The sequence below is a fragment of the Archocentrus centrarchus genome, chromosome 24 (assembly GCF_007364275.1).
Source record: "Archocentrus centrarchus isolate MPI-CPG fArcCen1 chromosome 24, fArcCen1, whole genome shotgun sequence".
In the NCBI taxonomy this organism is placed as follows: domain Eukaryota; kingdom Metazoa; phylum Chordata; class Actinopteri; order Cichliformes; family Cichlidae; genus Archocentrus; species Archocentrus centrarchus.
The window spans coordinates 14271454-14288445 of NC_044369.1; the positions used below are offsets into that span (position 1 = coordinate 14271454).

Consider the following 16992-nt stretch of genomic DNA (forward strand, 5'->3'; position numbering starts at 1 on the left):
CACCTTCCAGTTTCATGAGCCATTGAAAATTGGATAATCCATAATCATAGAGATCTATGAGAGCTGTTTTAACATGTAAATTCAAAATAATGTGACATGTTAAAACATCAAAGTCCTTCTGAGATAATCCAGAAACTTGCAGAGAATATGGGACCTTTAAGTCTTGGGTAAAGGCTTGTGTAAGGCAAGAACTGGTTATAGTTAAAGTTAGACTTGTTATGCTCACAGAACAGTCACAAGTCCCCTACAATGTTCCTCCAGTCTGTCGGTCCCTGTGTGCTCACTATAATCAATGCTTCACTGGTGTCTTGGCAAATCTCTGCTTATTTTAAGAATGCTGTCATCCACCCACTTTTTGTTTTGATGTTTTTGCATTTTTGTTGTGAAGCAAAACAAAAAAAAGTGCTATATAAATAAAACTGTAGTTATTTATTTTACTTCTACTAAAATGCATCTGCAAATTTGGGTCAAATACAGTAACCGCTGGATACCAGTTGCATCAGTGCACAGTGATGTAACTCCAGGCTTCAGGCCAGTTATTTCCTCCTGCCAAAACACTGTGTCATGCAGCGTTTTCCCGCCTTTTGACCTATTTTGTGTTTGAACACTCTCAGCGCCCATAAATACCCACAAGACACTCTTCCTAAAAAGGGAAATGATGTCATACTGTAAGGAACTGTGACTTCCTCATATGTGGCACATTCCTGCTGTCCACTGTTTTTCTGTGGCCCTTTTGTTCAACTGGACATGATGTCACTCTCTTTATACACTGTTTCCTTTGACTATAACAAAGCCCTGTCACTTATACAGTAGACTGGCAGGAATCACAAGTGAAGACACAAAAAATTTAAAAACAAGTTATGTCCATTTAAATGTAATTGTCCACGTGCTACATGCCCATCTTGAAGCTGAATATGGACAACTCTTCAAGCCTACTGGTGTAACTGCCAGCTATCAGTAAACTTTTAACCAGAAATCTGCTGCATTGACTGAACTGCTGTACATAAACCTCCGTCCCTTAGATGGACAAGGTACGATCCGTGTCCAAAGACCTCCACAGTCGTGTCCCAGACTGCACGGTCGAGAAAGCAGCCACCAGGGCGGCGCTTCAGAGTCTCCTGGAGTACCATGACTCTTTCAGTCTAGAGGTGGAGCGGGAGCAGTCCATACTGGCTCTGCTGGGGCAACAAACTCGCAGTCTCAGAGGCGAGGATGACAAGGAGGACGTGATGGAGAAAAACACTGAGAATGGGCACAAGGAGACGCCGTGCTCACAGGAGATTGAGAGCATTCAGGAGCAGTATGACAGGTGAGAGGACTACTGCTGGGGGTGCTGACAACCACTTTAGGGGAGCTATAAATTTATAGTGGTCACCCCTAATAGCAGAATCACATGGCCACATGATGAGTAAATGGCATAACTGTACAACTTTTATTGGGTGGATATTCAAGTTACAGCCTCCCAGTACAAAGAAAAGGTGACTGCTATTCTTAGTCTATCTTTTCAGTTTCCTTTTCAAATGCTTTTATTCTATATGTGAATAATTCAAAAGCAAGACAAACACATGCTTTCCTGCTTTATAGCACTGAAAGTTATTTATATTAATATTAAGGCCAGAGAACAAGAAATGTAATGCACATCCTGTTCAAACTTCAACATGTTTGTTTATTTTGATTTTTTTTTTCTTCTCTTGTTAGCCTTGTGTTGCAGGTGCGAGCCAGCAGGGGTCAGGTTCATCAGGAGCTGAGGGAGAGAGAGGAGGTTGAGAAAGAGCTAGGACTAGTCAAAGGCTGGATCCAAGACACTCGTGGCTTATTGCTGAGTCCCACTGCAGACCTGGATTCACTGCTGCAAGAGCTGGAGGTAGGGCTCTGTATAGTCTATGGGAGAATCCAGTGTGCCATTTTTAGCTAGGTATAGACCTCTGGCTTCGATGGTGGTCTTTCTTGCTTGTTTACACACAAATACAATATAATAACAATAATGACAGATATGACTTATTCTGGAATGTGTGAGTGTGAGAGCAAAGCTCTCTTCCTTAGAGACAGAAAAAGGAGGTTGGTCTTTTGGGAGGGCCTCAGAGTAGAGCCACTTCTCCTCCACGTTGAAAGGGGCCTGTTGAGGTTGTGACTTAGGAATGCCTAGATGTCCTGAAGGAAGGCTGGAAAGCTGGAAGAGGTGGATAGAAAGAGGGAGGTCTGGGTGCCTCTGCTTAGACTGCTATCCTGTGACCCAGAGCCAGATAAACAGCAGAAAATGGATGGCTAGATAGATTAATGGAAATATGAACAAAAAGAGAGAGATCTCTCATCATTCATGTAATAATTAAAAATCAAAAAACCCCAAGGCACAGCCTTTTTAAAATCCTTTTTAAAATTAAGTGGAATCACCACTAGAAAAGGGTCATTGTCTCCATGCAGTTGTTCCAACTCCATGACAAACGTTTGAATGCTGAAATGAGTCCATTAGGGTAAACAAGACCATGCCATAACAATAAAAGCATTGTAATTATTAATTAAAAGAGTGTCTTTGAATTGTTGATCATTAAGCCCAAATATTTCCCTTCTCAACAGCATCATAAAGCATATTTATTTCAGAAAATGCTTCATCTCATATGTTATTTATGTCGTGCTCTTTGCATTGTAGACGGCACACGGTGAGGTCATCAGCAGACGTCAGAGTGTGGAGCGGATGACAGAGCTGCAGCAGTCCAAGTACCAGGACCTCCAAGCTGGTCTGCCCTCTGAGCTCAGCATGCAGCTAGCTGAGGTGGCACTGGCTCTCGGCTCTGCTGAGGATCAGGTAACCTGTCCAAGCTACAATATAACATTTTATTTATTGTATTATTTGACTGTATTAATCATACATATACATTTTATCAATGAAAGCTGACACTGATTTGTTTAACATTCATTTAGTCTTCTTAAAAGTTTTATGTTAGTTTGACAATTAAATAAAATGTGTGTATTTCTGGGGTGTCTACGACTCTCTCTTGCCACATTTTCTACCTATACCTTCTCTGCCACTATCAATAAAAGCCAAAAGCAGATATTAAATAAACAGTGTGTATATTTCTGATATCCACTTCAGGTGCAGGCAAGGGAAAGGGAGGTGCAGCAGACCAGAGATGTGAAAGAGGACTTCAGCTCCAGACTGCAGGACATTGAGGCAAAGCTGAAGACCATTGCTCTAAAATTGGAAGACAAGGGTGCCGACCTGGAGGAGGCCAAAGAAGACACCAAAGTAATCAAACAGACAGATTGACTAATTAGCAAACAATTAACCCTTGTTAAATCAGCTATTCATTTTGCAGATGTTGAGGTTAATGAGTGAATTGAATTCTGGCTTCAACAGTGACCCACTTTTGAGAGGAGTATTTCAGATGGGAGTTTGAGCCCCTTGCCTCCTGTTCTTCTTCTTGTCTCCCCAGCATGTTTCTTCCCTCACTCCTATGGTCATTTGTAAAAAGCTGTAGACTTAAAATTGACTTACAGGAGCAGTTTGTGCACATCCCCCATGCCTCTGGTTTAGTAATTAATCACTGCTCCTCGCCAGGAAAGCCACAAAACCGCAACTTGTCATTTGTACCCTTTCTCAGCTATGGCCACAAGTTAAGAAGTTATTACTTTTACTCCTAGAGTGTTACTCAAAATGTATCCTGACTATATTTAAAATAAACTCTAAAGTTAAGAGTTTATAGCCCCATGGGATATAAGGTTTCCAGATTCTCATGATTTCCCCTTCTTTAATCTCACTCTTCCTGACTCCTCTTTTCTCCTCTGTTTTTGCATCCCCTCCTCTCCTCCCATCTCCAGGCTCTTTGTGAGGAGTGTGAATCCTGCGGTTGCTCTCTGGCAGAATTGGGAGTGGCCGTGCAGGAGTTCGGGGAGCAGAACCCTTTGCTGTGCAAGCAGCTGGGTGATGCTGTGGCCAAACTGACAGAGGTCCAGCACCACACCTCGCAGCAGGTCCAGGACAGAGCCAACAGACTGAAGAAGGTGAGATGATGTCCCTAAGTTTTGGTAACAGTTTCATATAGTTGTGTTAAATAATGTTACATCAATTTGCTTTCTGCATTATTTGATTTGACTTTTTGGCTTTCTGTTGAGCAGGCAGAAAGACAGGTGGAGGAATATCAGGGTATGAAGGCATTCATTCTGGGCTGGACGAAAAAAGCTGAGGCTCTGGTCACTGGTAATATCATTTGGAGCTCTGCCTCCCAGCTGCAGGAGCAAATTCGAGCACACCAGGTGAGCATTAATGAGACACCCAGCAGGGAGCGTGAATAGCCATACGATGTCTTAAAGCTGCTGTTGTTACAGATGACTGGGTTTTATTAAATGTCATGTTTGTTCTTCCTTAAAAATATCAATAGAACTTTTTTTCCTCGTAGCCTTTAAGATCTGCAAATACCCCAACAAACTTGAAGCTAATTAGATACAGAGTTTTTTGAACTTCAGTGAAATGTCATGCTCTACACTGTGTTGGCTAGCCTTAATTAGTATAACTGCACAACCAAAAAAGACTCCTCTCTTTGACTTATAATTTACATTCATTTGGTGGCAGGCCTTACTGCGTGAATGCCGAGGTCTCCATGGTGACTTGGAAGCCATGGGGGAGAGGGAGGTGCAGCTGGCGGATGTATTGCAGACAGAGGGGTGGAGCCAGCGGGTGAAACACCTCAGCAGATGCACAGAAGAGCTGCAGCAAACTGCCAAGACTCGTCTCCAGAGTCTGCAGGATGCAGCTAAGGTATATCACACTTTTAGGGAAGCACTATAGGAGTTAAACTAAACCACCCTGCCTCAGTTTTACCAACATTGGATAAGCTCCATTGCCGTCAAAAAATGTGGCTATTTCCATCCCATAAATCCAAACATTTTGATGCATAAGTAAATATGTACATCCATTGAGCCACAACCCAACAGTGCCCCCTTATGGTCATTCACGCACATTGCTCCATCATAATGGGAGGCACTGTTTTAGCCTATGCAGCAGTAATCTGTTACACTAATCTGATTGCCATGCAGCTGCTTCCCAGACGACAGTCTGTTGCTGATTGTTGCTAATAACATTGTGCACTGGAAATCTGTTTACAACTCCTCCTGTGAGTTAGATTTTTTTTCTAGGTCTAGATTGCAGAGCACGAGTTTAATTTGCAGTGACTTGTAATTTGGTTTCCTTCCTATGAGACACATTAAGGTCAGTTAGAATTTGCAAATGAATGCATTTTAAAGCGATACACACCGTTGTCTTCATCCTTCAAACTGCACGAGGAAGAAAAACTTTTAGCTTCAAATATCCATAAAGCATCAGTGATACTTTTTTAAAATCTGCTCTCATGTGGGTTTGATTGCTGCTACATTATATATTATATCTTTGCCCACACATGCTTTCCTTTGATTTGTTTTATCTGTGTCTCTTCTCAGGACATGTTGCGTCTTGAGGCTGAGGTTAAGAGCCTCCATGCTGCTGTAGACCAGATACAGGTCACACTTGCTTCTCCTGAACTTAACAAGCTCAGTCTCAGAGAACAGCTCACACAGAGACAGGTAAACACTGCACACACACTGAATCAAAATCTCTGGCTTTTTAGAGGGATACTGCAAAATTTTCTACATGATACTGACAAACAACTTCAGTGTGCAGATGTCATTTAAAACACGTTACATTGATTTACATCCAGCAGTTCTTGCTCCTCGCTAATACCCACACCCTTTGCTTTTCAATTAGCGTCTGCTGGTGGAAATGGAGGGCTTTAAGCAGCAGGTCGCTGCTGTACAGCAGTGTCAGAGCGCCCTCCGGCTGCCAGAAGAGGTAGTGGCCAGTCTGCCCATCTGCCGCACAGCTCAGACTCTGCAGCAGGAAGCCAGCCAACTGCAACATACCACGATCCAGCAGTGCAACATCCTGCAGGTAAAAGGCAGCCCAAATATTATAAAGGCTGTGGATCAGCTGTTAGATATAAAGTCACAGTGACAGAGCCATGATGTAAGTCTGTTAAAACATTATATTACCAGCCTTTGTGATAAGAATCCTACTCCTGAAGTTTTTATATTAAATTTTTTATGTGTTTTATCATTCTCCTTAAATTACTAATTGTAAAAGTAACACCTAAATTGAGCTGCTGAAGAGATTTTTACTTTGAAGAGTGACTGCTCTGAAACTGGCTCTGTAGTGTCTCAACAAGCCTTCTACAGGAATGTCCGTGTTTTCTTTTAGCCCCCATCAGAAGATAACTGTACTGAAGCTTAGCCCTGAAGAAGAAGCAAGTGACTTTCAGCCAATGAATCAATTTATCCATTTTAACCAAGTGCGTCATTTTCAACAGGAAGAGAAACAATTCATCTGCCATGTGCTCTGGCTCAGGGTCATATTTGAGATACACATTCATATCCATCTTTGTAACCATAACATTCTGAGTGTAATCATAGGAATTTAGCTTTCACATACCTACATTAATTCAATATTAGCAAATGTCAGATGTGTGTAAGATTTTATAGAATTAAAAAATACAATTTATCCTTTGAGTACTTCACAAGAATATATATTTGAGCTTGCTGATTATCTGTCACTGGGAGTGCATATAGGAGTCAGCATAATGGTGTAGTAGCATGGTGACTTTTTGTGAAGAATGGAAAGAGACCAGATCATTTCCCTCAGGGATCTATGTTGTAAATACACTTTTATTTATTTTATATTAACTCCTTGCCAGGAGGCTGTGGTGCAGTATGAGCAGTATGAACAGGAAGTGAAGAACCTCCAGAGATTAATCGAAGAAGCTCACCGAATCATTCAGGACCGGCCCGTTTCCACTAATAATATACAAGAACTTCAGGCTCAGATACACCACCACGAGGTATGAAAGTCTCCCCACTTTCTCTCATTTTATTTGTTCAATTTATTAGAACAGTAGTATGTAGGTCTTAATCAGCTGATCCCAAAATCATCAACATTATAAACTAAATACTGCTTTTTTTCTACTAATTGTTTGGAAAAAAAATATTTTCAACATCAAAGCTCACAGTGAAAGAAACTGAGAACTTGAGTCATGTTTCCTGTCCTATGTTTAAGTGCAAAACCACAAAAAGCAGAACCTGTTGCAGCAGGGAATGTATCATATATCTTAAATTAGCCTTAGAAAAACCTTAAAACTGAGTTAGATTATAATTTAATCATTGCATCATTCAGCAAGTATAAGCTGCTTCTACAGATGGACTGCAGCCCTGAACTTATTAAGGATACCCAGCGGAGGTGCACGTGAGAACACATATGTTGATGCAGTTGGATCAGACATGAACTGGTCTTAAACCTTCCAGCTCCCCAGTACTAATGCCTCTGTGATGTTTTATTGCACCTGTGTGAGAGTAGTGCAGAGAATAGGCCAGTGAATTCACAGCGGGTGTGTGCTGTTCCTCCCGCACGCTCTACCCAGGCAGCTCCCTCACCTAAACCAACCAGTATCTTTCCGGTTGTCAGAACACATCTGAATGGAAATATCTTGTCCTGTGGGATACATGCAACAAAGGACAACTTGGTCCTGACTTGATTCTCCTGACATTGTCTGGAGATCAGGTGTGAAAACAGCAACAGTGACTGAAATCAAATTTAGGGTATCCCAGTATAGTGCGTGAGGTGGGGTACACCCTGGACAGGGCAGACAGCCATTCACGCTCACTTTCACACCTGCCGTCAATTTAGAGCTAACCTAACATGCATGTCTTTGGCTGTGGGAGGTAGCCAGAGTACCTGGCACAGGGAGAGCCTGCAGCCTCTGCACTGAGAGGCTCAAACCAGCCTGTGGATTTAAACCCAGAACTTTCTGGCTGTGATGTGTCGGTGCTAATCCTGGCACCACCGTGTCACCCTGATTAAAAATAATTGGACAGTGAATTTCTAATTACATCAAGCCCCCTAAATCCCAAACTAAATATATCTGATTTAACCTCCATTTAACATGATCGAAGCATGCATTTTCCCAAACAGCAATCCAGGAAAAATGTTACGTGGTGCCTTTTACGAGGTCAACTCACGCACATTTCCTCCTTTTATCTGATGGTGCATGTAAATATAATCTGCATAGATAGATGGCAGAGTTAGATAGTTTTCACTATTCAAGCCTCTGCTGCAATTTAACTTTGCTGGGTAAGTACTGTATGTTTCCCATGCCGAGAAGGAAATTGTGAAGGAGTGGGGGGTAGGTAAGTGCAAAGATCTGCAGAAAAACAGATCATATCTCCTCCACAGGCAACAATTTTTTATTACATTTGAACTTTTCCTGCATGTTTCAGGCAGATTATCTACTTCCAATGTTTGATTGCCTAGAATATATTAACCCAGGTGTTTGCAGATATTTTCTTGCCACTGCAATCACTTTGTCGCAGCAGAGTGCCTTGGCATGCCAACATATGTATGACTCAGTTTGATCTCTAAGCTCAGTGGAGAGCTGCAACTCCACTGGCCCCTTTAGTCACGTGACCTGATTATCAGCGCATTGACCATCTGTGGGACAGAGGGTGGAAAGAGGGATGGTGGAGGAAAGGCAGAGCTGGGCTGGCTTGCTAGCACGTTAGCATAGCTGTAATTTGACACCGTCTCTGTCACTCTTCCTCCAAACGCCCTCCTTCTCTCCTTCAGCTCCCTTTTGTTAGAAGTAATCTGCTCGAGGGGTTGGTGGAGAACCATAGCGCAGGCAGAAGAGGGGGAGGGTGCAGTGCGGTGAGATCACTTCCTGTTTTTCCTTGCCATTTGTGTATGTGTAGGAGAGGGAGTGTCTGAGGGATTTTGAAGTATTTCTGCTAGGGTCTCTGCTTCAACCAAACATCCTGTCTGTTAGCTTCAACACTTATCTGAGTCACCCGCCTCTGTGCTGCTCTGATTGGTTCAGAGATGTAGCGGCGAGAAAGAGAGAGAGAGTGAGAAAGACAGAGTGAAAAAAGGAGAGTGAGGCGGCGCTATTCTCTTTCTACACTTACACCAAAGAGAGTCAAACAGAGAAGAGAATGCGACTGGTCTGCTTACTCCTGTCAGACCGGCACCACATTCAATGCTGAACCAACTCAGCAAACCCCCTTTTACAGGATCCTATTTAACCAGGAACTATTGATCTTCTGCTCTGGACTCAGCCACGCTCTCCTGATCCTGGGGGTGGTGGTGGTGTTTTCTGTTTGGTGGGGATGTTTTGACAGGAGCTAGCCCAGAAGATCCGTGGCTACCAGGAGCAGATCGCCTCGCTCCACTCCAAGTGCAAGATGCTGACGGTGAAGGCCAAACACGCCACCATGCTGCTGACAGTCAGCGAGGTGGAGGGCTTTTCAGACGGCATGGACGAACTGAGTGATGAGGAGCTACCCAGTGCTGTGACCGACACCACCCCAGCTGCCACTAAGCAGCTTCCAGCACACCCCTCTGTGGTCATGGTGAGTGGGAAAACCTTTGTTGTACAGTTACATAGGGACTCAGACATTGCATGGATGTGTGAGCATGCGTGAATAACTTGTAGCATCTCATTTATCTCCCTTTCTGTACATACCACTGACTATCAAAGTGAGATACAAGGATCCCAGTGGGGCCTTTAGGGTTTGTAGGTGCTTCATTTCACTATAGTGTAATTAGGTTAGTTACCCTTGAGTTATCCTACATTAGTGCATGTCTAACAATAGCAGTTAAGATTAGATTTTTAAACCTTTTTCCCACCTTTAAGATCACAGTAACAGGTATGACTATAAAATTCTTTTCCAAGATTAAAATGAGCCAAACAGAAGTAGCTGGGCAGCAGGACCTCCCTCATGTGCATCTGTGCAGTTCTATATAACAGCTGTATATGTTTACAGCACTGTGCAACAGGCAATCAAAATAACATCTTTTAAACTAGTGATGTGAATATTTTTAGCCACCAGTTAAGTTCTAATTCAAAGTTCAAGTTCAAAGGTGGGTGGCTCAGGTGTGACAACCTTGCACTTTAAAACAGCACCACTTCTCACAGATACACTGTGAGAAGTGGTGCACCCAGGTGGGTTGTTCATTCTTGGCGATGTTGCCACAACTTCCCTGTGGATTTAGGCTGTCTCAGTGTCTTCTCTTTCTTCGTGTAATCCTGGAGTGACTTGTTGAGGTGTTGAGGCCAGGGCTCTGTGAGGGCAATGCCATCTGTCTCTGACTCCTTGTTCTTATAGGTGAAAATAGTTCTTTATAAATCTGTGTGTAATTTTTTTGGTTTTGCATAAAAATAACCTAGGCTTCTTTTTCCCTCTTTCCTCTACACTTCCAGTCTTATTATTTTAGCAGGTTCCTCCGGTGTATCGCTCCACTAATACCTTGTTTGTCACTTCGTATTAGCCTGAATCTGTCTTTCACCCTCATCTTGATCATTCATTTTTCTTACCGTTCACACATAAGTAACCACCCCACTTCCTTTCAGACTGTTTCTGAATCAGATTTCTGTGCCTTCCTGGCCTGCTACTGTTGTTTGTAGTGTGTTTCGTCTTTAGCAGGCCAGGAAACAGGATATTACTGCATGTGTGTGGGTGCGTGTGTGTGTGTGTGTGCGTGTGCGTGTGTGTTAGTGTGCTACCAGGACACTGTAGGTTTGTGTGTATGGTAAATGCATTGCATGGACTGCCGATGTCCTTGATACTTTTGAAGTTGCATGTTGTCGTTGTTACAGCACTGGTTTTACCAAGCGAATCTCACAATGTGAAAACCACAGAGTTTCCCACACATGCTGATGTGCTGATGCTCTTTGTTGCCTTGCATTGCATCATAAAGCCCACAAAACAGTCCTCCAAAGGTCCTGAGTCAGTAGACCAAGGTATGTGTCGACTGCCAGAAAGCAGCCGAATACGGTTTGGCTCACATTTCAGCTCTGTCGCTCTGCTGAAGCTTGCAGGCACACTGACAACTATGCTACTCTTAGGACAGCTGCTGCTTCTGTGTTCACCAATCCTAGTGTATTTTAGCTATCCCATGCTGTAGCAATGTCTGAGCCTTGATACTGCTGTGGGGTTTTCTATTAGAGACCTTATTCTTACTGTCCATAGGCTGTTTTTTTTTTCTTTTTTCTACTTTAATGTTCTGCTCTACATATGTCACAGTAGTGGGTTTCTGATACTAACTGCACAGCGTGTGCGGGTTTCTGTGTGATGTGAGCAATCACTGTCTGTGTACGTGTGTGCTTTCTCAACTTCCTGGTGAGGGCCATTCCTTTATCCTGATGTATCCTGTAAAAAATCCAAGTGGCTCGTTCATTGCCACTGGAGTCTAATGTTTGTCCATTTGCTCACACAGAGCATTGACTTTTGTTTCTAATGCGCTTTAATGCTGTGCTATGGCACAAGCATTTCAGTGTGGGATATTAGTCGCATTAATGTGATCTAATGGGTCTCCTTTCTGTGTGATTTGATTACTTGTGATTAATCAAGCAGTATGCGTTGCCACTTCAGTCTGCCTAACCTGCACTCCCCTATTAATTTTTATCCTCTCTTTTCTTCTTCTCCCTCTTCATTTTTCTCTCTCTGCCTCCTCTCCCCTTTCATCTGGTTGTTTTCCGTTTGGTTCCCCCTCCCTTTTTCTTTCACCTGCTTCTTTGATGTGTGCGTTTCATTTGTTGCGGTGTGTACGTGTGGTCAGATGACAGCCGGCCGCTGCCACACACTCCTCTCCCCTGTGACAGAGGAGTCAGGGGAGGAGGGCACCAACAGCGAGGTCTCCTCTCCCCCTGCCTGCCGCTCCCCCTCTCCGGGGGCTCACGCTGACGCTCCTCTTAACCAGGTACTGCAAATCCCACCCTGGTAAACTCCAAACCGACCAGTATTACCTGATCGTCTCAGCTGCCCTTGCTGCCACTGTGTGTTTTGCAACTTTAAATGTTCAGTCAACAACATCATTGTAAGAAGACATCATTTTAATCTTTAAAGCTTCAAATGTTGCATTGATGTACTGTATACTGTATTTTAATTCATACAAAATCTTAAAAATATTCTACATGTAACCAAATTACTTGTTAAGTTAGGCATGTCCCCTTTCTCTCCACCATCACCACCATAAGAAACCACTTCACCTCCAAACAGTGACCTCCCCACCATCACCACTGTTAACACAGTATGTTTGAAAGAGCTGGAGATTTGTTGTGCTTATTTCGCCCGCTTTCCTCTTTTTTTTTTTCCTCTTTATCAGCCTAATGTTTGCATATTTATTTTGCTGATGGAAGTTTTGTTTGCCACTCCTGTTTTTTCTGAAATACAAAACAGACTGTGCCATTTTGTAAACCCAACTAAGGTGTCATCAAGTAGCTTTTTGTGTTGTTTGTGACTTGCGAATGATGCAGAAGTGAAACAGAAACACTTTGTTGTGCTGGGAGAAAGGACAGTTTTTATCATTTCGTTGTTAAATACAGTTCTCTGTCTTGTTAGGTGTCATTAGACTTAACTATTGGGGGTGGGGGGCAAGAAGTTCAAAGACAGCTGGGAAGTTAAAAAAGGGACAAAAATAAACTATTATGTGGGAATTTTAACTAAATATTGCTGTGGGGGAAATATCCAACACAAAACACAGCAGATCTAACTTAATCTGCCTCAGGTTTGACCCATACCCACCATGTGGTAGGATATGATTATGGGGGCAGCCTCATTTTAAAATTACAGAGAACTGCCATTACTGTTAACTCATGACATACTGACTTTAGTTGCCAACGTAGCCTCAGCTCTGAGGGAAATATGGTGATACATGGAACCAATATTTATAAATGAATTTATTACTATGTAGCACATACATTATAGGGTTTCTGCTAGAAAAGTGTTCATGTTGAACTTGGTAAGTGTGGTAATTTATACCCCCTATATGACATAAACTGAACACTTTTCTCTTGCTGTGAGAAAGCGTAACAAGAGAAGGCAGGAATTTTATTTCTGTCTCCCAGCAAGAACAGAAAGTACCGTCAGCTGTATCAGCAAGAAAGTGCTGAATCAAGGTCAAACGCTTTTATATACAATGATAAATTGTTGGAACTACAGTATCTAGGTTGATATACTGTATATTAGTCCATCAGGTAAAATGGTATTAAGTCATAACATTTAGCTGCCTCTTTTAAGCTTATGTCTAAAAAAAAATTTTATAAAACTCCCTGATACTCAGGCAGAGTGAGGCAGCAGGCTCTTAATACACTTGATGCTGTGAATGTCAGCCCAAAGGTTTCCCAAAGAACTTTTCTCATCAACAGTGTAAATCACTGACACACTAATGAAGCCCACACTCATTTTGTCCTTGCTCCACAGGGTCGAGGTACATTAAGCCGAGCACCCCTGCAGGAACTGTACGACCCATCTATGGAAACCAGTGCTGCTAACTTGGATGACCTGCAGAGATCCTGGGAAACACTAAAGAATGTGGTACGTCACGTCATCAGCTTAATTCAACACATTGTTTTGGATTTGTGACACTAGTAAGCAATTATAATAACAAACTCAGGGATCAGTTTGACCCCTGACATCCTGAACAAGGTGACAGCGGTGCCAAATTAGGCCTGAAGCTTTACTCAGAACTCAGACTAACTCTGTCATGTCTGACAGTTTGATTTTGATCATATTTTCAGATCAGCGAGAAACAGAAGAGCCTGTATGAGGCTCTGGAGCGGCAGCAGCACTATCAGGAGTCCCTCCAGTCTATTTCTACCAAGATGGAGTCCATAGAGGGGGCGCTGAATGAGGGCTTAGAGCCCAACAAGACTCCAGAGAGCCAGATGGCTGCACACCAGGTGAGAGCAAGTAGGCAGTGGAGGGGGGTGGGGGGTTGGGGGGCAGAGAAGTCTGGGGATATTAAGGGACTTTGCTCGTGTGTTTTAAAGGGATAAAGGAACAGAATGTAGTACAGGTAATGAGTGAAATATATGAAGTGTAATCTGTAAGACTGATCTGAGACATCCTGACAAAGATGACCCAGCTCTGGGGAAACAGAGTATGATTGAGGGGTTAAATATTGCACGAGGTCGTGCAATGGTTGCACAGACTGCATGGCACTGTTCTTCATTGCTATGCCAACATCACGGCCTCAGCCAATGCAGTTTGTTTTTGCAAGACTACTATCAAGAGGTTTCTACACACCCTCTTTCACTACTGGCTCACCATTTTCAGGCTCATCTTATCCTTAATTAATTCCCGTCTGATCGCTGTCTGTTCAGGCTCTGATGGATGAGATCCTGATGCTGCAGGATGAGATCGGTGAGCTACAGATGTGTTTCTCTGAGGAGCTGGCAGAGAGCGACACTGATGGAGATGCTGGGGAGCAACTGGCCCTGCAGTCTACACTTACTGTACTGGGAGAAAGGATGGCCACCATTCGAATGAAGGCTTCAGGGAAACGACAGCTGCTGGAGGTGATTTACCCCATACTTTTTAATCGTGTGTTTATTACGTGCCTATGTATCTTGTCCTTACCTTTTTATATTTCCAGTGAGCTCACCTCAGATTTTAAGATATGTGTCACATTGACCTCTGCAGGAGAAACTCAGTGAACAACTGGAGGAGCAGCGACAGGAGCAGGCACTGCAGCGCTACCACAGCGAGGCCGAGGAGCTTGACAACTGGCTGCTCAGCACTCGTGCCACTCTCAGCTCTGCCCTTCAGCCCCAAAATGAAGACATGGACATGGAGGAGCAGCTCATCGACTGTCAGGTGAGGACATTTCTGCTTTAAACAAACAAAATTGGGCATGGCAGTGCCATTAAGCACTGTGTGCTATTTTGATATGTGCAATTGTGCCACACAAACATTTGAATTAGAATTTCTATTACTGCCCCAGGCACAGTATGAAGGCTTGTATGCTACTGTTTCATTAAGAGAGAGCTATCAAAGGCTGAAGTATCTGCCTGGTTCACTGTTCCAGAAATAGTACTTATCCTTGGACTAATTCCCTTGGTATTATATTACTGTTGCTATTTTAATCGTTTTAGTTCATCTGCGAAAACCAGAATGAATTTTCAGAACTTTGACTGAATATGGGAATCTTTCAGAAGGGGAAACAACACCATATGTTAGAGTAATATGAAGACACCCGCATTAGGATTGAGATCCTCAAACAGTCCTGTTCCTCCACTCAGCCATGATTTCATGATAACATCACCTTTATCTATGGACTAAATTGGCACGTTGCAGTTTTAAAAAATTTTTTTTTCCTTAAGTCAGAAAAAATGTTCAGGGCCATTTTGACCATTATCTCTACTCTTCACGCTTACATTGTCTGCTACAGAAAAACTGTATGAGTCCCGTTCTACTTCAGCGTCGTTTATTCTCTGTTTTTTGGGGGGTTTTTTTTGGCATATTGATTAAAATAGGGAGCTGCTAAGAAACCATAACTGCACTGGTTCTTCACTAATTATGTTGACAATATTATCATAAGTTTATTATTAACATTAAATCAGTATTTCATTTGTACAGTATTGCTGTTTTTGTCAGTACAGACATATCATTTGTATATGGACCTTTACTAATACTGGACACTGAGAGTTTAGTTTAGTTTTACTAGCCTTACAATATTTTAGCTGCAATTAATAATTCATGATTCTTCCTTATTTAGTAGCATCGGGTACTCAATCCTACTTGATTTGCTCCCTGGGAATTTTCTGCATGTTGGGCTCATGATTTAAATTTTGTGGGGAGGGGAATTTTAATGTTGAAAATATTGTCACTTCGAACTCCCTGCTGTGTCGAACTTGGTGTTCTCTTATGGGGATTGACAGCAGAGGCTTGATGCTAAATTATTCATGTTGCACATATTCTACATTTATATTACATATGAGCTGTGAGATGTTTATAGATTTGTCCTTTGATGCTCTGTAATTGGCTTCTCAAAAGTTATAATATTAAAGGAAGGAATAAAGGAAGTCAGTGTTGTAAAGTGTGTTTGTAGCAGCTGGGAGACTGTAAGCTGATTAAACTGTAGCTCACAAACTGCCTTATGTGGCATGCATGTCTAAAGGTCTGGACCATGCAACACTTCGTGTTGGGGGGGGTGGGGGGTAAAAACTGTATGAAACCATTTTTATTTTTTTTTTATTTTTTTATTTTTTTATGGAATAGATCCACTGGAAAGGACAAGATTTGATTATGAGCTTAGAGAATTCCAGTGAAGATAAAACTAAGTGGAGGAACTCACAAAAAGCCGAGGATAAAATTTAAACTTTGCATCATCCTATAGCAGTCTCTATTATTTTGTTTACTGTATCAGCAAAAAAGAAAACATAAAGAAAAACTTGCAAAAGTTTTTTTTTTTTTAATTCTGGTGTTTGGCGATTTAAATTAAAATACGCTAAGGAGGTTTTTGCAGTAGAAAGTGGAGATGAAACATTTTCTTTGCCTGCCCCCTGAATGACAGAGTGACGCTACAAACCGAGGGATAAGAGGCGCTCTGTATTGTTCTGGAAAATTCTCTGCACAGAATCTCTTCCCATCTCTGCCAAGGGCCCTTCTGTCCCTGTGTGAAAGAAGAGAATACAAACTACCGCCTCTCTTCACTTCCATACAATTGTTGGCACTTTTCTCACTTATTCTGGTACTTGTTCTAAAAGAGAAGACCCTTTTACTCTTTTTTTTGTATTAAGATTTTAAGTTGGGAGCTGAGGAAAACAGATTACACCTATGAAAAATGCTGATGATGGTGATATGAGTAGATGTTGCTTTGGTTGATCAACTGTAACCCTGTTTTTTTTTTTTTTTTTTTCTAGAATATGCTGTATGAGATCGAGCAGAAGGTGTCATACCTATCAGAGCTATCCGTCCATAGTGAGAGCTTGTTGTTGGAGGGCCGGGCTGAAACCAAAGGAGAGGCGGAGCAACTCACCCTAAAACTACGCTCCCTCAAAGACAGCCTGCTGGAGCTGCAGCAGATGCTGCAGGACAAACAGGTTGACATACAGGTGAGATCGGTAGCCATGCGTGTTTTGTTTCCCTTCTCCAAATCATTGTCCGCATTAACCCTCCACATCGCCACTTATTTTCACT

General features: G+C 42.4%; 1 protein-coding gene across 1 annotated transcript in view; it reads left to right on the forward strand.

The window, feature by feature from the left end:
* syne1a (spectrin repeat containing, nuclear envelope 1a) overlaps window positions 1-16992 on the forward strand; it is a 137007-nt gene that overhangs the window by 92870 nt on the left and 27145 nt on the right. Inside the window, 16 exon segments of the mRNA XM_030721981.1 lie at window positions 1023-1309; window positions 1699-1864; window positions 2648-2803; window positions 3092-3244; window positions 3817-3999; window positions 4114-4251; window positions 4568-4753; window positions 5431-5553; window positions 5735-5917; window positions 6717-6860; window positions 9190-9420; window positions 13273-13386; window positions 13590-13751; window positions 14175-14369; window positions 14494-14667; window positions 16716-16907. Of these exon segments, the coding sequence (XP_030577841.1) occupies window positions 1023-1309; window positions 1699-1864; window positions 2648-2803; window positions 3092-3244; window positions 3817-3999; window positions 4114-4251; window positions 4568-4753; window positions 5431-5553; window positions 5735-5917; window positions 6717-6860; window positions 9190-9420; window positions 13273-13386; window positions 13590-13751; window positions 14175-14369; window positions 14494-14667; window positions 16716-16907 (2787 nt within the window).